Source organism: Dama dama, chromosome 19, assembly GCF_033118175.1.
Source record: "Dama dama isolate Ldn47 chromosome 19, ASM3311817v1, whole genome shotgun sequence".
Classification (NCBI taxonomy): Eukaryota; Metazoa; Chordata; class Mammalia; order Artiodactyla; family Cervidae; genus Dama; species Dama dama.
In genome coordinates this window covers 28,292,665-28,316,112 of record NC_083699.1, presented here as the reverse complement: position 1 = coordinate 28,316,112, position 23,448 = coordinate 28,292,665, and the positions used below count along the sequence as shown (strand labels likewise).

Below are 23,448 nucleotides of genomic sequence, written 5' to 3'. Positions count from 1 at the left end.
AACTGAACCTCACTATTCTGCATTATCCACATCCTAATCACACTTTATTGTTTCAAAGACTAGTCTCAGCAATATTAGCACAAATTTCTTTTAATTCAGCTTTCATATATACACTTATATACATATGTGTGTGTATGTATAAGTTAGAAATTATCTTTAAACATGGAACATGTGCAAATTTTCTAATGTTAAGAATTACTGATAAATAAAAATAAATGACAAGATATTAATTTAAAGAAAAACTGTAAGTGACCTTGTGCATAAAGCTACACTTTATGCTTTCCCTACTTTTGCCCACTTACCAGCACCACGGAAACACTACACTATTTAGACGTAAAACGTTCTTCACTGATATGAGAAAACTGGGTCAGAATAATTTCGGTGCTAAAACTATTGACAAGAGGCTGTCACAATGAGAATACTGATTAATACTTTGTTCTCTTTCAGAATTCTCTCCATTCAATTACAGTCACAGGGACAGAAGCCTCATGAAAAGAGAAGACAACTGAAAGCTCTCTTGAGACTAACACAAAAGCCAGAACTTTCATAAGGAAGCAGTAACGAACTTTATAAGCTAAGTGGCCTTGACTTCATTTCATGTTTTTATTTTTTTAACATTTATGAGACTTCAAGGCCATTGTTGTATCTTTACTTGTAGTTTCTATAGAAACATGTGCTTATTTAAAAAATAAATAAATAACCTTCTGTGTGAGACATTATAAGCTATGAAACAGAAAAGATCTACAATTCCTGACGCAAATAAAATATCAGATTGGCCAAAAGTTTCATTCGTTTTTTTCCATAACATCTTATGTAAAAACTCAGACACTTTAGCCACTGAATAGTATGAAGAAGGTGTAGAAAGAATGGAGAAGAAAATTGATTCATGACCCTAGTCACCATCCACAGTAATATGAGCTCTAGATATTTCATTCTGAAATTTATAGTTAGAGCATATGGGTACCAATACTGTTCTTAACATTTTAATTACTCATTTAAAAAAGTCACCTAATTAGTTCCCCAAATGGTTTTAGATGTCAAAACATTATCCTTAAAGAAATGTGACACTATCATTGAAATTAGAAGAGACAAACTTGTCCATCACCTCATCTTCCAAAATTACCTTGGAAATAAAATTAGGAAACAGAAGATAGGGCAACATATTTAAAGCTATTAGCCTTCACATTAAGTGGACAATTAAAATATCATTTTACAAAGAAAGAACAGACAAGCAAAACCATATTCAGTTTTTGTTTTTAAAATTTAGGAAACAATGGTCATGTTTAGAGTAGTTTGATTTTACCAGATTTTTCCTCTACTGCTTTTTAATCCATTCACTTATATTTGTTTGAATTGTAAACTTTGGGTAGCTTAGAATCTAATTTTAGACTCTTTTGTAGAAAACATATAAACTATTTTAAGTGAACACTAATATTATTTTTGTCATGACAGTCAAATTAAGGGTCCTTTTAAATCTCATTAAGAAATATGACCCACTTGCAGTTGCCTAACTTTGAAATGCTTAGAATCTGAAATGCTTAGAATTTTTGCAAAGGAAGCTATGAAAAATAAGAATGAAGTTTCATAGCATTGCTCTGTACGCTGAAAGTAGAGGGAGGAGGAGGAGTAGGTAGCATTTGTGCTAGCGCGCTCAGACTCTTTCTGACCACATGGACTGTGGCCCATGAGATTTTCTAGGCAAGAATACTGTAGTAGGTTGCCCTTGCCTACTCCAGGGGTTCTTCCCGAGTCAGAGATCAAATCGGTTGTGACAGATGGGAAGCATTTTAGAACTAACTCATTTTCTCTTAAAAAAAAAACAAAAAAAATCTTGTGAAAGAGCGTAAGAGTGGGGAAGAGAGTCCAGAAATCTATTGCTAGAGTAATCAGGTTTGAATCCTAGTTCCATCAGTTGATATGTGTGATGTTGGCCAAGTTACCCGACCACTTTGTACTTCAGTTTTATCTTTAATGAAAGTAGTAGTACTTTAGTGAAGTGCTAGTTATAAGGACACAGATTCAATTAAATAAATATGTTTAAAGGATTTAGAGCAAAACAATGTCTACCATAAATGTTACATCAGTATTTGTTAAACGTAACTTTGCTTGATACCACCCTGCCTCTATCACTTCTCTCTACATTAGGGGCTGTCTCAGTCAATATGATTTGTCCCACTAAATCGGCAGGTTAATTTTCCAGAAGATGGTTCAAATATGTAATCAGTAAAACAGACCAAAAAAACTGTGCATGTAAAATATTATATGTTAATTTAAAACCTGCACATGTATGTTTGTTGGCCAATATTTTGATATAAAGCCAAGGCCTTTTCTCTGAATACTGATCTGTTGAATAAAGTTCTATTATTTTTCTCTTGTGTCATATATTATGTACCTTTCATGTTGCCTTTGATTTAAAGTAGAATTATTAAAGACATTTTTGAAGTATGCCGAGCATGGAATGCATTTAGATGACTACAGTTCCCCCAATTTTGAGAGTTGCCTCGACCATTCCACACCAATTCATTATTAACAACATGCTTTTTAGAATGATATAACTACAAGTTTCTAAGAAATAATTGTTTTTATTCTTATGATTCATAATCTTATGTAACAAAGTACCTCATTATTAAAAACAAATGCAAAGGCATAGATAGGTCTAAGAATATAGCTGACTCCAGGCAAGCATACCGTTGAAAAAGAGAATAGGGTGTGCAAAAATTCAGGAAGGACCTCCCTACAATAAGCTTCAAGGATCCTTGAGCATTAATCATTATGTTTTAAGGGAATGCAAACTGTCAGTTAATCCCACAAATTGGTTAACTGGATGTCAGTTAAGACAAATTCTACTATACTGACTTTACTTGATAGTTTATATGTCTGTGTGCATGCATGCTCAGTTGTGTCCAACTCTTTGCGACCCCATAGACTGTAGCCCACCAAACTCCTCTCTTCATGGGATTTTCCTTGCACAAATACAGGAATAGATTATCATATATGTCTGAGTCCCAATCTAAACCATGGCTGCTGTGAGGAAAGGAGGGTATTTTTAAAATTCATCTTTGCATGTCTAACATAGTGCTGGATTACTGCAAATGCTTAATAACTTCTTGCTAAATTAATGAACATGTTAGAATGGGCCAGTATCTGAATAAATCACCTCTGGAGTTGCCCTATATTCTTAACTCATATGCTGCCAAATTTACAATTTAGTTTACCGTTAAACTTATTGTAAGTAGTATCATTGAAATTATCAAAAACTTCATTATAAAAAAAAAATCCCTCATAACAGGCATGATCACAAGACCATTTCTGAAAACAGCATTAGAGTTGAAATATGTGCATATGTGATATATTTTGATCCAGTGATTGTAGGCATTCAGAATAAATGTTCTTATTTAGAAATCCAAGCAAGGACAATCGCTAGGGGAAATCTGTCCTCCTCGCAGTCATTTCAGAATATTAGACAATTTGAAATATAATCTTTTGAATTATCCATTTGAGTCTTAACAGTTTATCCATTTTTTGTTTTTGCAATATCTGTCTCATATTTCAATTTCTTGTGTTTACTCCTCAGGCTCTTGGAAGCATACAGCAACTTTAATAGCACTCCCTCTGTGACAGGCATTTCATATACTGTACAATCAAAGCTTTTCCAGCCTGCTCTATAACTGTTGATTTGTTGATTGCGGTTTAACTCTCCCTTCTAAAAGAAGGCTTCCAAGAAGCAGAATTCTTTGTAGAGTCACAGTTTATGAGAGTGTTATATTCCCTACTTCGTGCTGTTTATCATGTGGATGGGATGGCAATACTCAAAGATGACCAGAAAAGATAAACACAGGTTAATAAAGAATCATAGTTCAAATCCTTGAACAGGGCAAAGATGAACAGCTAGTCAATATTATAAAAACTAAAGTACAGTTATCCCTCAGTATCTGTTGATACACTCACCCATGGATCCCCAAATGCACAGATGTTCAAGCCCCTTATATAAAATGACACAGTAGAAATTGACTCTCCAGATCCACAGGTTCTGCATGTGGATACAGAGGGCAAACTGTAGAATAGTTTAATCAAGGCCATTCCCTCAAATCAGTATCCCTCCAAATGTGGTTCGGAGACCTGAAAGTGACACTGAGCCTAATCTATTTTCATAATGATAGTAACATTACATGTCTTTTTCACTTTCATTTTCATGCTACATTCACAAGTGTATAGGGTATAGAAAGTTCATTAATATAGCTCCAGATTCCACACTGGAACTAACCTTCAGGAAACTAATATCTGTCATTTCAGTATAAAAGAGAAATGTCTGTCATTATATGAGTATTTATTATTCATGTATTTCTAGCAAAACAATATGTTACAACAAAATGCAGAAACAGATATGAGAGTTGAGCTATCTGTTATAGTATTAAGTCACATTAAAGAGACTGACAAAATATAAAATAGTGCACTCTTCTCATTTGTGTTTTCTTCTCTTGGGAAATATAATTATTTTTATAAAAATAAGCTATTTATATTCATTTAAATGTATTGATATTTTTAAAGCAATAATAAATACTATATATTTTTCTTCCGTTTTCACTTCTAACATGGTAAATATTAATATCTGCACATATTAGTGCACTCAATATCTCAGCAAATTTGGAAAACACTGCAGTGGCCACAGGACTGGGAAAGGTCAGTTTTCATTATGATCCCAAAGAAGGGCAATGTCAAAGAATGTTCAAACTACTGCACAATTGCACTAATTTCACATGCTAATAATGTATTGCTCAAAATCCTTCAAACTAGGCTTCAGCAGTATGTTAACTGAGAACTTCCAGATGTACAAGCTGGGTTTAGAAAAGGCAAGGGAACCAGAAATCAAATTGCCAACATCCATTGGGTCACAGAAAAAACAAGGGAATTCAGATAAACATCTACTTCTGCTTCACTGACTATATTAAAGCCTTTGACTGTATGAATCACAACAAACTGGAAAATTCTTGAAAATATGGTATTACCAGACCACCTTATCTGTCTCCTGAGAAACCTGTATGCAGGTCAAGAAGCAAGAGTTAGAACCTGACATGGAACAATAGCCGGGTTCCAAATTGGGAAAGGAGTACATCAAGGCTGTATATTGTCATCCTGCTTATTTAATTTATATGCAGAGTACATCATAACTATTCGGTTTCTAAAGTCAAAAGATTTTAATTGACTTTTGAACTTCTATTGCCTATTAACATAACAATGACAGTGACTAAGTTCCCAACAAAAAATCTCTAATTTAAGTAATGTAAGTTTTTTTCAACTTAGTGCAGTAGAATAAAACATAATCAATATGTAAACTATGAGCTTTTTTGCTCCAAAATATGTATGTATGCATTGCATCTGTATTGCATCTGCACAAATAATTATTTATATCCCATACAATCACCTTAAAGTTCTCTTTCTCACACACACATACATTCATGCTTCTGTATATCAGTTTAAGAATTAGAATTGATATCAAACTCATCTGACTTATCTTGATATCAAACTCATCTAACTTAAAAGGAATTAAGAAGAGTTTCCAAATACCTATGCTACTTGATTTTCATTTGCTGGGTTACCAAGAGATACTGAAACAATTGTGCAAACATCTCTGCTATATAAAAGCTGTAAAAGCCCTCTATCTCATTATAATTTAAATGTTAAATGCTCCATTATAGAGGTAAATTGGGTTTAAAATAGAATTTTTCAAGCAGAAGAGCAAAAAATGTAAGGTCAAACAGAGTGAGGAACCAGAGCTTCAAATTGTGGTATAAAACTTGTTAGGGCACGGATTGATCTATTGATATACTAAGAAAGTCAGACCCTCTGACATGCCCTATAGAGAGTAAATATACTGAACTGGAACAAAAATTATACGAAACAGCTGTTAAGTGACAGAAGAAATGTGCATTGGACCACCAGCTTGTCATAAATATTGCACTCTTAATCAGAAAACATCTGTCTTTTCATTTCCTTTTCAGTAATCTCTGCATTGTATTTAATCTGTGTAAAATGCTTCTTCTAACAGGTGCAACAATGTTTATAAAGTGGAAACCTTATTTAAATGAAGTTTACAACTAGAGACGTTTCAATTAACAAGGCGATATCTTATGAGGTGAAATAATGCTGACATTTGGCAAAGCCACAGATTGCTTTTCATTGGTAAAATTTAACTATTGTAAAATTAGAGTATAGATGCCAAGAAAAGCATAAAGATGAAAGGTATTTCAAGCAATCTATGCAATAAATGAACTTCCAGAGAAACTACAGGGAAAACTTACTGGTGGGAATGTGGATAGTATGAAGTATTGGGAGTATTTATTATAAAATGTCATATTTCATAAAAAAAATGTTAGAACTAATAATGTTCAATATCTTCCCCCAAACTGGTATCTACAGCACTAGTCTACTTTCCTACAGGTAGTTTTTCTCTTATTATCACTACTTATTTGTGGAAATTGAATATGATACATTCATAATCAATCTTGCTGGATTAAAAATCCTGTCAGAAATTCTGAGACTTGCATTATAATCATCTAAATAAATTATAAATAAGTAATTTCTTTAAAAACATGAGTATAATGTTAGTATACTTAGAATGCATATACAATTTTTAAAGTGAAAGGGACTGTAGCTTTAACTTCTTTTACTCAAAGTGCAAAAATACTGAGCGCAAAGATAGCAAACTCTGTTTCTACAGCCTCCAGGCAGGTAATAGATGTGATAGGAGTCTGATGAAACATATGGCCCTTTAGGCTGATGGATCATTCATTTCCTAAGTTTTGGTAGAAAGCGGTGTTGAAGAAATATTCTTAATATTGTAATTGTAATGCACAATTTAGCCAATTGTTTCCATGGAAAAATGAATCCATTGCTTCCAAAAATTCAAGTTTTCAATAAAGCTCAGAACAAACAAAAGATATCTGTGGACTAGATCTTTTCCTTGGGCTACAAATTTGCAAACTTTAATGTAATAGTTGAGGATTATTATAATAGTTGAGGATTTCTGTTAAAGAGATCTAAGATAAACTTCTATCTTGGCCATTTATTAGCTTTATGATCTTGGATAAGCTACTTGATCTTAAGCTCCATTTCATCCTCAGCAAAAAAAAAAAAAAAAAAAGCCAGTAATAAAAGGTGACTCATAGGAATATTTTAAATGATAATTGAGATAAAGTAATATACCTCAGTTGCTAAATTGCATCCAACACTTTGCAACCCCATGGACAGTAGCCTGCCAAGCTCCTTTGTCCATGGAATTTTCCAAGCAAAAATAGTGTAGTGGATTGCCATTTCCTTCTGCAAGGTAATTTAAAATATTTCCTATTGTAAAACTATTTAGCAAAGCAAGTATTCAATAAGTGATAGACATTACATATTATATTACACATATACATATAGCATATTATGCAATACATAAACAATATATATTTTATCTTAATTGCATGGGAAAAGCTCTAATTTCCTTATCTGCTTTTACTAATTGACATAAGATAAATATTCTTTAAAGCATGGATTAAGTCTTTCAATATTTATAATTCCTCTTAATAACTGCATACAAATATTTATTATAGGTTAACACAGAAAGCAAAGGCTATTATCTGTTCTTTGGATAGTTCACCATACAAAATTGTCTCATCTCAAGCTTTTGCATTTTGTAAGGGACAAATACATTACATTTTTTTTCCACACTAAAGCAATATAAACAGGGTCATTAGTTATAAAACACAGAAGATTCTCTTTTAATTACATTTTTTTGGAGACTAATATAGTAGAAAATATTTTGATGATGGGAGTTAGACATTCGGTGTATAATCTGAAAAACTGATTACCTCATTCAGACTAAGCCAGTTTTAGGGGATAAACTTTAGCCTGAGGATTTTGTTGTTTAGTCACTAAGTCCTGTCGGACTCATTTGCCACCCTATGTAGCAGTGAGTTCCTGGGGAGTTTCACATTATAATGGTACCTTCAGAGAATCTGGGCTCCCCTGATGGCTTGGATGGTAAAGAATCTGCCTGTAATGTGGGAGATTCAAGTTCGATCTCTGGGGTGGGAAGATCTCCTGGAAGAGGGAATAGCAACCACAAGGGACTTCCCTGGTGGCTCAGATGGTAAAGCGTCTGTCCTCAATGTGGGAGACCCGGGTTTGATCCCTGGGTCGGGAAGATCCCCTGGAGAAGGAAATGGCAACCCACTCCAGTACTCTTGCCTGGAAAATCCCATGGACAGAGGGGCCTGGTGGGCTACAATCCATGAAGTTGCAGAGTCGGACACGACTGAGCGACTCCACCACCACCACCACCACCAGTATTCTTGCCTGGAGAACTCCATGGACAGAGGAGCCTGATGGGCTACAGTCCATGGGGTCGCAAAGAGTCAGACATGACTGAGAGACTAACACCCAACCTCAGAGAATTTCCCTGGGTCCTGTTTCCAAATTTCCTCCCATGACCCCCTCAGATTTTCCAATTCATCATAACCCACCTAGTCAGCCTTAGAAGTATGCTCTTCTTAATGATTAGCAAACTCCTCCCTCCCACTAATGTCTTATCAAAAAAGTTTTGAAACTCCCCCACCAATGTGTAAGTCAGATAATAATAATTCTGATGGTGGCTATGGGTAATGGAGCCTTACTATATACTTAATGTTAGCCAAGCCCCTGACATGCATGGTATGCATTTAATCTTTACCATGGCTCTATAGAGGCTTCCCTGGTGGCTCAGTGCTAAAGAATCTGACTGTCAAGCAGGAGACGCGAGTTCCATCTTTGAGTCAAAAGATCCCTTGGAGAAGGAAATGGCAACCCACTCCAGTACTCGTGCCTGCAGAAGCCCAGGGACAGAGGAGCCTGGTGGGCTACAGTCCCTGGGGTTTCAAAAGAGTTGGACACAACTTTGAGGCTAAACAACAACAATGGCTCTATAGATTCTGTATATATACCAAGGTTCTCTCATCTATAAAAAACAGTTATTAAAGAAGTTAAATCGTGTCTAGAACTTGAATCCAAAGTCAAAGTGAAAGTCACTCAGTCGTATCTGATTCTTTGTGGCCCCATGCACTATACAGTCCATGGAATTCTCCAGGCCAGAATACTGGAGTGGGTAGCCTTTCTCTTCTCCAGGGGATCTTCTCAACCCAGGGATTGAACCATAGTCTCCTGCATTGCAGGTGGATTCTTTACCAATTGGGCTATCAGGGAAGCCCCCAAAGACAAGTACAGTCTCATTACTAAGGCTATACTATATTGCCTCTCTAAATTGTTGGCTTAAACTCAACCTGCATGAATTAAACATATAATTGAATAAAAGTTTTCTTTCAACGTGTTAACATGACAGGAGCTGGATGGGCTGGGATGGGATGGAGGGTGATAAAAAGATGTTAAAATGTGTCAACTAGGAAAATTAAAAATAAGTTAATTTTTTAATTCATCAATTTCATTAAAGTATATATAGTGGGCTTGGAATGAGAAAAGATACCTTTATACATGTACCCCATTTTCAAATAGCATTTGAAAATTTAATTTTAAAAAGCATAAATCACAGTGATTGCTTTTCCACTACCCAAGAATTCATATACAATAGGAGTCATCCAGAATTTCTCCCTCCAAGAATATAAGTTGTTAGTGATCATTTGTAAGTGTCTACTGGTGGCTCAGATGGTAAAGAATCCACATGAAATGCAGGAGACCAGGGTGCTATCCCTGGGTTGGGAAAATCCCCTGGAGAACGGAAGAGCTATTCACTCCAGTATTCTTGCCTTCATGGACAGAGGAGCCTGATAGGCTACAGTCCATGGAGTTGCAAAGAGTCAGACACAAATGAGTGACTAATATACACACAGATACAAACTGAGGAAATGAAGGGTGAGGATAGAGGTCTGCAGAGAAACAACAAAGATCACTTTAGCAAAAACTATCAGACATTAGGAGATTGCATTTCTGATACTGAGCCTATAAAAATACAATTTAGATACAACTTTTTAGGAACATTTGTAACTGAAAAACAAACAAGGCTTCGTTTTCCAGTCACTGTTTTGTTAATGAAATAATTACTTCAAGAAGGCCACCCCAGAGGCTTTCAAATACCTCCCAGCAAAGAAGGGATAATCTTGCAAGAGAAGGAATAATCTTTCGGTAGGTTTGGATCTACAGAGCAACAGTTTCCTGTGACATAACTCTGAGAAAGATAAAAAGGCTTAAGGTACAACAGAAGAATGAACACAATTAAGGTGAATCAGGCCTCTGTGATATCCTTTGGGAGAAAACTTTCTGTCGTCATGAGAAAAACGTAGTATCTTTTTAGGCAAGGAAACTATTGACAAATTTTGGAAAGCTACTCCACAAGACTCACATTAATATACAGCAGGTGAAATGTACTTTCCCTTGGGCAATGAGAGGAGAATCTATTGCATATGTCATCTGTTTCTGTGAATACTGAAGATTACAATTATGTTTTGATGTTAATCCAACAACTGCACATTTCTTGTTGAGAATCAAGCTGCGAAAATGTGAGTGACAGTATAAATCTTTTTAAATTGAATTCAGCACTATTGAAAAGAGCTGATGTTTTCAAATATTCTTACAAAGCCTCTGAACAACAAGAATAATTTCTAAATGAAACCACATTTTAGAGTAACCTACTTGGTAAGCAAGATGAATAGCCAAGATAAAATAAAATCCTGCATGTCTGCTATATATGGAGTGTGTGTTTTGCATTTCTGTAAGCACTCACCTCTAATGTTTTGATGTCCTCATAAGTAAACCTCACGGTGGGAACTCCAAGATGGTTGATGAAATAATCAGCATCATCCTGCATCTGCTCAGAACTGATATTCGTTTCCGGGCACTGGCCTTTTCTGGGACAATTGAACTTATTTTTCTGAAAAAAAATAATTTAAATTGTTAGCACACACTATACTTCTTAGGTCATTCCTAAACCAATGCTATTCGACACATGGGCCAGTATGAGCAGTATCAATGATACCCAGGAACCTATTTGAAATATGAACTACAAATGCTTAGACGACACCAATACCCTCCCAAGTGGGAACCTTTGAGAACGAAGTTCAGAAATCTTTGTACCAGCATTCTTCTATAAGGCTCGTGCTCACTGGAGAGTGACTTTAGCACTGGCCTAGATCAAGCTTGGCCCGTCGTTGTGGCTGCGAAAGCATTTTTATTATGTTGTTGCTGCTGAGTCACGTCAGTCATGTCTGACTCTTTAAGATCCCGTGGCCTGTCCTGCCAGTCTCCTCTGTCCAAGGGATTCTCCAGGCAAGAATACTGAAGTGGTTTGCCATGCTCTCCTCCAGGGGATCTTGACCCAGGGATCAAACCCACAGCTCTTATGTCTCCGGCATTGGTAGCTGAATTCTGTATACTAGCATTAACCGGGCTTCCCTGGAAGCTCAGCTGGTAAAGAATTGCCGGCAATGCAAGAGACCCCGGTTCCATTCCTGGGTCAGGAAGATCCCCTGGAGAAGGGAGAGAGTAACCACTCCAGTACTCTTGGGCTTTCCTGGTGGCTTAGAAAGGGTTACCTGGAAAAAATAATCTGCCGGCAATGTGGGATACCTGTGTTTGACCCCTGGATTGGGAAAATCCCCTGGAGAAGGGAACAGCTACCCACTCTAATATTCTTGCCTAGAAAATTTCATGGACAGAGGAGCCTGGCAGGTTACTGTCCACGGATGGCAAAGAATTGGATACCACTGATTAACTTTCATTTTCACCTGGGAATAGATTTATTATAAAGTTTAATGACTCATTAAAAGAGAATGTAGACAAAAACCACTACAATATTGTAAAGTAATTAGCCTCCAACTAATAAAAATAAACAAACAAAAAAAAAGAGAGAATGTAGAGTCCCTCAAAGGTTTAATTTTGTCTTTTTTAAAGTTTTCCCACAAATATAAAGGATGGTTTGGTAGGATATAATTCTATTCTTAAAATGCTTTTTTGGAAAACCACAGAAAATAAAGTTCCTCCATTTCTTATTCAAAACTTATCCCCACATGTCTTATGAGTATATACCAAATACCATGGGCCAAAGAGAACCAAAAAGCTAAGTGCAACCTCTAGGGAAATAAAAAATGATGGACTATTATTTCTTAAACTAAGAGTTGTCTATCATGTAAAACAAATGACAGTATCTTTACAAAAATGAAACAAAAAAAAAATCAAAATCCAGTTAAATAAGGGTTCTTATAACTATTATTGATTTAAAATGTCTTCTTCAAAACAATTTCCAAATATCTAGAATATTTCTGTGATGCTGTTGTCTCGAGTGTGAAATGTGGAAGAATACCAGTCTCTTCACCAGGATTCATAAGGGGAATGAGACAACAGTGTGAGAACATCACATCTAATACGAGGCAAAAAGTATGTATTTGGTGCAAATTTGCCATTGAATTGGCACATCGACCCTTCAGTCCCTTCCTATGTTTCTTTGGCATGATATAATTTTGGAAACACTCTTAAATATAACCTATCAAAAGCTTTAGAAGTATGCATTTTAATATTCAGAAACTGAGTTATTCCAACTTTTTTCAGCTACAGTGCTAGATCCTTCAAACATATAATAATGTTTCAATACTTATTTATTTTTCGAGGTACTAATAGAGGGAGGGGACATACATACACCTATGGTTAATTCATGTTGATACATGACAGAAATCAAACCAATATTGTAAACCAATCAATTAAAAATAAATAGATATCAAAAAAAGAAAGATATTTGCAACGAACTTTAAATCAATTAAAATGGAAAGTTGGTGTAAGGATTTATAACCTAGGCAAGGTTTCAGCTTCACTTCATTTACAAATATCTTGGGTAATTAGATAGTACCAGGTGATGCTAGAGGTGAAGAATCCACCTGCCAATACATGAGAATTGAGAGAGGCAGCTTCCATCCCTGGGTTGGGAAGATCCCACTGCAGTAGGAAATGGCGACCCACTCCAGTATTCTTGCCTCAAAAATCCCATGGACTTTTTGAGGAACTACAGGAGCCTGGCAGCTACAGAGAGTTGGGCATGACTGAGCAAAACAGCTAACCACTAAGCACTAGGTAACTAAGCACTTTGGGAATAAAAAGTAATGAGTGTTCTAGTATACAGTGCAATGAGAAACCTCATTCCTTTTATGGTGACCTCCCCACCACACACACACCAATTCTTTAAAAGCTTAGTTTTCTGAAAAGATAATTGATCCTCTTTCACTCCTTCATATACTCCTGGGGCCATGACTCCTAGAGGTTTAATACCAACTGGGAGACTTTAAGGAAAATCTTGATTATTCCCAAAGAAGAGCTACCCTTAAGTACTGGAACATGAAAAGTGAAGAGACCACTTAACATCCTGTAAGAAATCCCAAGTATTTCTGAGAGATCCAGGTAACTGTGAAGGTAATTGTTGCACCCGAATAGACTTATTTCTAATTGAATTTGATTGCACTGAACAGTCAAGACACTCACCAGTGTCCCGTGACTAGTGTCTCCCAGTTTGCCTGCTTCACTCATTCAAATGTACAGAGTGGTGACTGGAGGCATTTGAATTTGGGAAACCTAGGTTGTTGCACCCTTTTATGTTATTAATAGGCTTTGATGGAATCTAGTCTCTTTCCAGACTCTAGCCAATAAAATTAAAATGTATTTTTTAAGTGGTCTACTTTCCCTTTACTGCAGCAACATCTGCATGTCTTGGAGATAGCACACATACCCTGTTCATCATCAATGAAAATATAGGTTTGGCCTTTGTTTCATTTTGTATACATAATTCTTACATCCACTCTAAATATCAGTCATGCTCCTTAGAATTTTTTCTCAATAGGCATGGATAAAAATGGACATCTTTCAATTCCATGAGCTGTCTGTAAAAATTGTTTTTAATTAAAGTTTTAAAAATAATAGTGGTTTTAAATGTTGATAACACTTTTACTCAGTTATCATTGTTATAGTTTCCCTCTCACAAAAAGTAATAATTTCCCATATATGCAAGTTCCTAAAATGGGAGAGATGACCAGTTCCAACCAATGCTTACATCCTTTGTTTTATCTAACAATTACTCAAAGCACGATGCTTGTTTTGCCTCAGTCTTTTACTGAACCCAAGCATTCATCCCCAAACCAGAACAGATTCTGCAGTCTTTCTGTTTTTTCCATGGCTAATCCCACTGCATTTAATATTTTCATTGCAGTCTATTTCTGTGATTTCTTCTAGCTACATCATTGCTTTCATGTTTTGTGTTTTTCAGGCAAATAAAACAAGTAATATCCAGCCTTCAGGATCACATTTCCTAAAATATTTCTGCATCCTTTCCCCTCCTCTGGCTTGCTTTCCTTCACCAATCTATTGAAAAGCCTACATCTTTTCCCTAAAAGTTTGTATTGCCACCTCTCTCATACATAAACTCTTTTGTAAACCAACTCCAAGATGTCAATGGGGTGAATATTATCAGAACTGTTTTTAAATTATGTTTTGACAGTTAAGATCTCTTAAATCACATCTCTGGTACTAATATGGACTATTTAGGTAGGGAGAACAGAGTGCAGAATAATAGGCTTGCATGGCCCAAGGTGTAGCTGGGCCTGATAGCTGAAGGCACTAGACTATTGTCTCCTGTCAAAATAAAGCCCAAATGAAGAGTAAAAGATTCAAGAAAATCAACCCAAGATTGGAAGATCAGGGGTGACACAGAGTTCCCTCAGGAGCCTTCCTGGGGCCTATCCTTTATCTACTGAGTTTCCCTGTAAAAGCTTGTGGAGAGCTTATCTGGCCAGCCCTTGTCTGTCTCCCCTAGCACCTTATTTTCTACCACCTACTCTCTTATGATTTAACCAAGGATGAGAGGCAGAATTATAGGATCCTCAAGCCTATGTTTATTTTGTTCTTTTGTTCCTAACTAGTTTTAGAGTAAAATAGGGTTAAAAAGAACCCAATTTTCAGATTGAATCATCTAGGGATTTCCCTTAAGAGGAAAACATTCCTGGCACACAAAACCTTTCCTCTAAATCTTTTTATTATTCACTACTTTAAATTCTAGGCCAAACTCACAGACCTGAAGTGATCCTAAGTCTGTATTCTAATTTGATATAAATTGTTTTCCCTCACAGCAGTGAAGTGGATTGTAATGGATCCATATCAGGTACCAGATGCTGATCTACTCAACCTCTAAAAGCACCACTATCTGAGAGGAAAGTAGAAAATGTTTTTCCTTCACTTTTCTAGAAGTTAGCCACCACAAGTGAGAGAAGATTGGTAACAAATTTGTACAGATCAATATTTTTTTTTAATTTATTTACAAGGCTGAATAAATACAAATTAAATATTTCATTCAAGGAGTTCAAAATGTTTCACACTTAATGTTTGATATCAGACAGGTTTATTCCAGTTTATAAAGTAAGCAAATTCAGACAAAAGCCATGATTATGTCATGTTTAATTTCCTATCACTAGTCTGTTGACCTAAAATGAAATCTTAACCTCAATCCTAAATGAGTATGCTCTTTGCAAGTGTACTTTTAAGCTGAAAGGAATAACTTCATAGTAAAATATTATATAAGTGAACTATAAATACATTAAGTCAACATTTGCATTAGTTGAATAGCAATACCAAGACACGCTGACAGGTGTCTAAAGTATTTGAAAATATGTTTAATAATTCAAACATCTTATTTCTGCTTTCCCTTGCTTACATACTCACCCTACATACTTAAGAAATCTAAGACGACCACTTACTCAAACAGCAAAAAATAAGCATTACATTCAAAATTAAAGTACTTCATTCTACATATCAGAATAAAATTAAGTCACTTTAAATTCATTCAGCATTATTTTGTAATTTTAATTGGGCAAAAGCAACTTATCATTCTGATTTTCACAAAGTATAAAAATGTTCAAATTGTGATAATGATGTCTGTGATATTTTAAAAATGATTTTTTTATAGGCACTAGGATGGTTAATTTTATGTGTTAACTTGTCTCGGACATGAGGTGCCCAGATATTTGCTCAATATTATTCTGGGAATTCCTTTAAGGGTGATTTTAGATGAAATTTTCATTTGAATTGGTAGATTGATTAAAGCAGACTGCCCTCCCTAATGTGGATGGGCCTAATTCAATCAATTTAAGGTCTAAATAGAACAAAAAGCAGACCTTCCCACCAGTAAGGAAGAACTCCTCCTCCCTGACTGCCTTGAACTGGGACATGGATCTTTTCTTTTTCTGTATTCAGCTGAAACATCAGTTCTTATTGGGTCTCAAGTCTCCTGGTATTTGGGCCAGAACTTACACTAGCAGTTCTCTTGGGTCTCCAACTGGCCAACTGCAGATCTTGGGACCCTAGAGAACTCTGACTTATATGGAAACTCTTAGATGGTTGGTCAACCTATCTGTATAAGAAATTTCAATCAGAACTAGTGAAAAATTAAACTTTAATCATACTGAGAAGAACATTTTGTTGTTGTCGTTTGATCAACTGAAAGCAGTTTCACACAATTTTGTTATATTTTTAACTTCATAATTTATAAACATGATCCTAGGCAACATGAACACATAAACAGGTGAGGAATCATAGAGAAAGGAGTACATTTTGAAATTGGAAAGAATCTAAAAATCCTAAAGCCCCAAGGTGATTATCCTGAGCTCCACAGAAAGAATTTAGATCAATTAGACTAATGGACCAAAAAAAAAAAAAAAACATTTTTATATTCACTTAATTCTAACTGAAATTTAACATTTCACTCAACTGTGACGATACCATAAAACCAATAGTATTAGCATTATCTGTGACTTTGTGAACTAAACGAAATCAGGCATTTTCATCTCACATTTCAGTTGTTGTATAAGCTCACCGCTAATTTTCAAAGAAGAAAGTTATGAGATACTTTGCTGAATTTTGATATTTAATGTGTCTTAATTTTTAAATGTTTATATAATACTAAAACATGGACTTTCATATCTAGTTAACTGCACTTTGATACAATTGGTTTCTTTTGTCATCCTGTGTATTTAATTCTAAGCATTTTATAATATTATTTCTGAGAATGAGTCTATATAGGATTTACCAGCCTTTCAAAATGTTCCATAGGGGAGATATACCCTTGCAAAACAGTTTCATCTTACAAATTAGAAAACTGAGGCTTCCAAATCAACAGATCTTGTGCTCCAAAATCATTGTGGATGGTGACTGCAGCCATGAAATTAAAAGACACTTGCTCCTTGGAAGGAAAGCTATGATAAACCTAGACAGCATATTAAAAAGCAGACATCATTTTGCTGACTAAGGTCCATAGAGTCAAAGCTATGGTTTTTCCAGTAGTTATGTACAGATGTGAGAGTTGGGCCATAAAGAAAGGTGAACACTGAAAACTTGATGCTTTTGAACTGTGGTGCTAGAGAAGACTTTTGAGAGTTCCTGCAAGAAGATCAAACCAACCAGTTCTAAAGGAAATCAACCCTGAATATTCATTGGAAGGACTGATGCTGAAGCTGAAGCTCCAGTACTTTGACCACCTGATATGGAGAGCTGACTCAATGGAAAAGACCCTGTTACTGGGAAAGATTGAAGGTAGGAGGAAAATGGATCAACAGAGGATGAGATGGTTGGGTGGCATCACTGACTCAATGGACATGACTGCACAAACTCTGGGAGATAGTGAAGGACAGGGAAGACTGGTGTGTTGCAGCTCATGGGGTTGCAAGAGTCAGACATGACTTAGTGACTAACAATAACAACAAATCAACAGAGCCAGGATTTGATTTCAGGCCTTCTCACTCCAAATGTAATGCTTTTTCTTCTCTATCATGTTTACACGTGCAGCATACAGACAACATTAACGTACTAACCTTAAATTTTTTCTTCCTAGGATTCTAGGATTTTTGCTTTAAGTCATATTCAATTACTGGATGTAATTGTAACAAACTGTACCTGTGGCAACTCTTCAATGCTTCGCTATTGTGTGTATCATGTGTTCTTTATTTATTTAGCTTGTATTTTTATGCCAGTATATTAAGTTGCTATTTAGGAAGTAATTCTTAATAATGAATTACAGACCTCCTCTAATAATCTATGAGATACTCACTTTCTTTAGTATTTTAAACTAGAAAGTTAAGTTATTCTTAACATCAGCATCTGATAATGAGTTCTTTATACATAAAATATACTTTCAAGATGGCAAACCTATTTTTAAAAAATCAATAGATACATCAGCATGCCTTTTAAAAATGTTAAATTGAGTAGGGGGAAAATAGCTTTTTAGTTTAAAATGGCAATTTTCAACTCATAAAATGGAACTTTGAAAATCTCCCATATCTTAAGGTTTCTGCAAAGGTTTTACAACCTACTCCCATGATGTTAACCAGGTATTTTCAGCCTTAAAAGTTGAATGATTACTATTCCTCTAGTATACTCAAGTAGAATTGGTAAACTGAAAAACACACTCTAATTCTTGTTCTGTTAGATTTTTAAACCACAATCTTGTTATTGAATGCAGAAAAATATAACTTTACATTTGAAATAATTCAAACTGTATTTAAAATATATGTATGAGCTAATGAATGCTTTAAAGACCACTCTGTGAAGGTGCAAATGGAAAAGAATAAAGACATTTGTCCTTGTTTTTAGTGTAACTTCTAACTTATAGCCTCATCCATGCCAAACTCTATTTCTTTTCTCCTTCCACTTCCCTGACCAACTTCAGCTCCCTGGCCAAGAGACACATAAGGCAGAAGACCTATTTCTCTTTTATTTCTCTCTATTTAAGGCTTTGTGATGCAATAAAAACAAGTATGTTATTTTAAAACTATAAAGATATCAACCCTTCAGCCACTTTGTTGGGTTTAAATAAAGATCTCAACCAATAAGAGGCTTCACTCATGGTCCAGTGGTTGAGAGTCTGCCCTGCAATGCAGGGGGTGTGGTTCGATCCCTGGGGGAATTAAGATCCCACATCCCTGTAGTAAATAAACTGGTGGACCATGACTAGAGAGCTGGCTTGCTTCAACCACTGAAGCCTGCACCCTCTGAAACACACATGTCACAACTACTTAGCCCACAATATGGCTAGAGAGTCTGTGCACTGTGATGAAAGGTCATGAGGGTCACAACTAAGATTACCCAAGGTGGCCAAATAAATAAATTAAAAAAAAATCTCAACTAATAAAATAGTATCTACTCTATGCTATCTTATACCACAATACATTCCAGATGAACCCATTTTTTAAATATAAGAATCTAAATGATAAAAGTGGAACAATAAATTAGAACCATAAGTAGAATGGTTCTCTAAAAAGGTAGAACCATAAACAGTAGAAGATAATTTTAATAATCTTATTAGAATACAAAAGACAAACTCAAAACACAAAAAAGATTGACTAGTCCAACTACACATAATTGTAACTATTCTGGATGACAAAAATTACCATAAACAGGAATAATTGAAAATGTAGAAGGAAAATAGTTACAATTTATTCTATAGGCAAATGGCTAATATCTGTAATGGATAAAGAAAAAAGACTGAAAAGTAAAAAAAAAAAATAATCAATGAATATTAACTCACATGTCATAGGAATAAATAATTATAAATGGCTTATATATATAAATACATATAAAGTGTCTTTTATAATTACTTTACAGAAAACTTTGACAAGTTTGATTATAGATTGCATTGGAGAGGATGTGGAAATTCCGGTGCCTCATATATTGCTGAAGAAGAAACTAAGACAAATTTTATGAAGGTTAAATAAATGATATCAGATTTATTCAAAGGAAAAACATGCTGCCTTGAGAAAATGAAGGTACTTTTGCAAATGGAGAAAACAATCTCTAAGACAAGTTTTATATTCTTAATATAAAAAATTAAAAGATTATATGCCATTGTCATTTGTGTTTTATTTTTGAAAGTAAAATTTTAAAGAAGTGTATGTATATACTCTATTTCAGCTGACCCTCTGTACCTGTGGATGTACTTTGCCATTTCATATAAGGGATTTGAGTATCCTCAGATTTTGGTATAGGATGAGGATGGGGGGAGGCTGTCATGGAACCAATCCCTGCAGATACTTAGGGGCAACTACATATGCAAATAATATTTGCCTCTGGGGAGAGGTACTGGTGGGAGAAACAGGCTTAGGAGAAAGACTTTTCATTGTCTACCTGTTTATTACTTCTGAACTTTCAATCTGTGATTGAATCATCTGCCCCCCTGCCCAAACTACAAGTTCCAAATCCCCTCTGAACTTACGTTCTAGGTTCCCAATTCTAAGATCCCCTTGATTGTAAGAAATATCAATTTTAAAACAGATTTTCTTGAATAGTATAGGAAAGAAAGAAACCACTAACAGGCAGCTCACAGTTTCAGAAATCTTAACATTTTATAGAATGTCCATGCCTAGAAAGATGGGATATTTAGAGTTGTATTGCTGGCAACCATTTAATATAAGAAAGTCAATTTAGGATTATCAAAAATGTATGAAGCATTGGGGAGGAGACAAATGACAGTAACTGCCATTTCAGTTTAATAGGGAAGAAAAGGTTCAAATATAGAGGGTTTGTGAATAGATACAACAACATTAGGCCCATAATGGGGTAGGGGGGTCACCAAAGTAGGCATTCTAAATAACCAGGAGGATACTGGGAGAGAAAAGAGAGACAGAGACAGCAGGGAAAACTGAAAAAACTCCATTCATTTAATAATTATGATTTCCTTAAGGACAATTCTTGCTTACGTGGTTTGTGTGTGTTTATATTTTCTAGACACATATCAAATGATGATCAAAATATGTTAAAGACAGACCATCTCACTTATTACAAAGAGAAATTTACAGAAGGATTTATCATTTACAAATAGACATATTATAGTAAAACCCTGTGAAATGGATAAAATAAATATTACTATCCCATATTGCAGACTAAAAGCTTTGCTATCCTCTAAAGATGTAAGGATAGCAAATGGAACAACATTCAGGGATTTCTAACTTAGTTTTTATGTTACCTTCCTCCCCTACCTACTCCCATCTCTTGGCCAGTGTCTTTTCCCTCCAGCTTAACTAACGCAATAAAGAAGGAGTACAGAATCTGTACATAAAACGCTTGTGGCCTGCTGACTAAACAACTAAATTAAAATCACTTTTCAGTTTAAGAGAAATAGAGACTTAAAGTAGCAGATGCAAAGACTCCATTGACCCCTTAGTCACTTTGGAATTTCTGTAATATGTTTGCAGATGGTCACTGCAATAGCTAAGCCTATTTCTTCATGAAATACAAACTATATGTAGAATGACAACCTCAGAGCTCTTTCAAAAATGGTACTCTGATTATATCTGAATGAAACTGTGCACATATTGAAAAGGTAAAGCAGAACCATCCAAATTGACCTTTGGCCAACATACAGGATGAACGCACACTCCTCTTGGGTACAATTCCTATAGGACCATTAATGACCAAAAGGATCAAAATATAGATTTTATGTCTCAGTGAAGGATAACAATTCTGGCTTCACAGTGCTGTTCTACGCTGAGGAATTGGCTGACATAACATAACTTCAGCTATTATTTCACCAGCCTTCTTGAGGTTTGTCTTAAATAGCTTCTCCTAGCCTTACAGGCAATGCTGTTTTAAATAATCCAATGTCAGCATTTTAGTGATATATTCCAGCTGCCAGGCATTAAAAAAAAATAACTGAAAAACCTAACCAGTTTTCAATTCAACATTAACTGTCTCAGGCTGCAAATATTTTTAATGAAATATTTAAACAAAATTATCCACAGATGAAACAATTTAACAACTTTATTAAAAAAAAAAATCTGACATTTCAAAAAAAGTACAGCCAAAAGCAAGAAAACAGTTGGAAATACTCTGCATATGTTTAGCATCATTTAGTAGACAGCAGGAGAAAGTTTGCAATCCTCTCTATGACCAGGGTTATGGGGCAGCTGTAAGTCAGGAGGGTGCTTCCTGGTTTTTTAGTGGTAATTCGTTTAATTTTAGGAGGACACAGGGAGAAAAAGCTGAAAAATGCAGACTTGGCAAGCAGGAGGGCAAAAGGATGTGGGTGGCAAACCATCACATATTACCATTTCAAGCAAGTGAAATGCTGAGTGTGAGAAATCGGGAAAAGGAAACAACACCATTAGCAGTACTATGTCTAACACTGAGGATGACAACATCATGGCATAACCTTAAAGCCCTGGGCCAAAATATCTGCTAGCCTAGGGATGCTTTTGCTAGAATGAGTCCATCAGAGAGTAGCCACCGTGTGTCTAAGGCACTGAGCATAGGGCACCCAGACACCCCCCATGACTGTCACCCCCAGGCCCATCCCCATATGTGAATTTTCTTTGCACCAAACATAGACCCATTGCTTTGGTCAGCATGTACCAGAAAGTCTTATACTTATATCACTGTTTTAACTTAATTCTTCTTTGTATTTTTTCTGTCCCTTCTACATGTTTTCCTGAAGGCATAGAATTTGTTTAGTCCATCTTTCTGTCGATCCCATATTGATCAGCACAGTAAAATAAGTAAAAATGAAGTCAGTCCTGGCATATCAATCTTTTCCAATGGGATAGAATCATAAGGGAGAAGAAAAGAGATACACAAACATCATATGGCTTAGCCTAGGTTTTGACCTGAAAATTACTGGACTCAGAATTCCAAAGATGCCACAAGAAATTTGAGGTTGACTTCAGGTAATTCCATAAGTCACACTTACATTGCAGCACATTCTGTCTCTTAATCCCTTAATGGGCAAAATTTGCTTTCAAGTAAACAATATATCCTATTAGCTCCTGCAGGAAATCAATAAGTATGTGCTAATATCACAAAGTACATTGTGTTGAGTAGGTACTTGAGATACATATTAAAGAATGATCAAAACATGACCCATAAATGCATTGTATGTAGACAGGCAATTTTGCATTCTCCTTTAAAAAACACTGCTTTTTAAAGTATGACTTTTCAGCCATATGACTTTAGAGCAGTTACTTAACTTCCTAATGCTTTGAATTTCTCAAATGTAAGAAAAGAAAATGTGTACTATGTGAAGTGGTTGACAGGAGTACATTAAATAATGCATGCAAATCACTCAGCACCTAGTCTATCAAAAGTACTTAGTACATAACTATTACCATTATGAATTATCATCACTACTAAAGTAACAGACAAATGCCCACATAGCCTATATTTTTGTCAATGTATCCCCTACCAAATTTACTTAAAACTGTAATTTCTCCTGCCTTCTAAGATGTGGATTGCTCACATTTAGAAAGTTAAGTCTTTTCACGATTATTTAATTCACCTTTTTCCTAATGAACTTTGGTGGACTTTGGTTTTAAAGAAGGCTCTTTACATATTATTTGTTTTCTTTTCCCTATTCAAGTTAATTTATTTGAATTTTATGAGTTAGTTCATGCGATGTAGTAGGATTTTTATTGC

At 35.3% G+C, this 23,448-nt stretch overlaps 1 protein-coding gene across 11 annotated transcripts in view; it reads right to left on the bottom strand.

Moving 5' to 3' along the window:
* The window catches only part of NAALADL2 (N-acetylated alpha-linked acidic dipeptidase like 2), a 1,498,179-nt gene that overhangs the window by 286,301 nt on the left and 1,188,430 nt on the right, over window positions 1-23,448 (bottom strand). For all 11 annotated transcript variants that reach the window (XM_061168361.1, XM_061168362.1, XM_061168363.1 and 8 more), the window contains one exon: window positions 10,751-10,897. In XM_061168361.1, coding sequence (XP_061024344.1) covers window positions 10,751-10,897 — 147 coding nt within the window. The remainder of the gene's footprint in view (window positions 1-10,750; window positions 10,898-23,448) is intronic.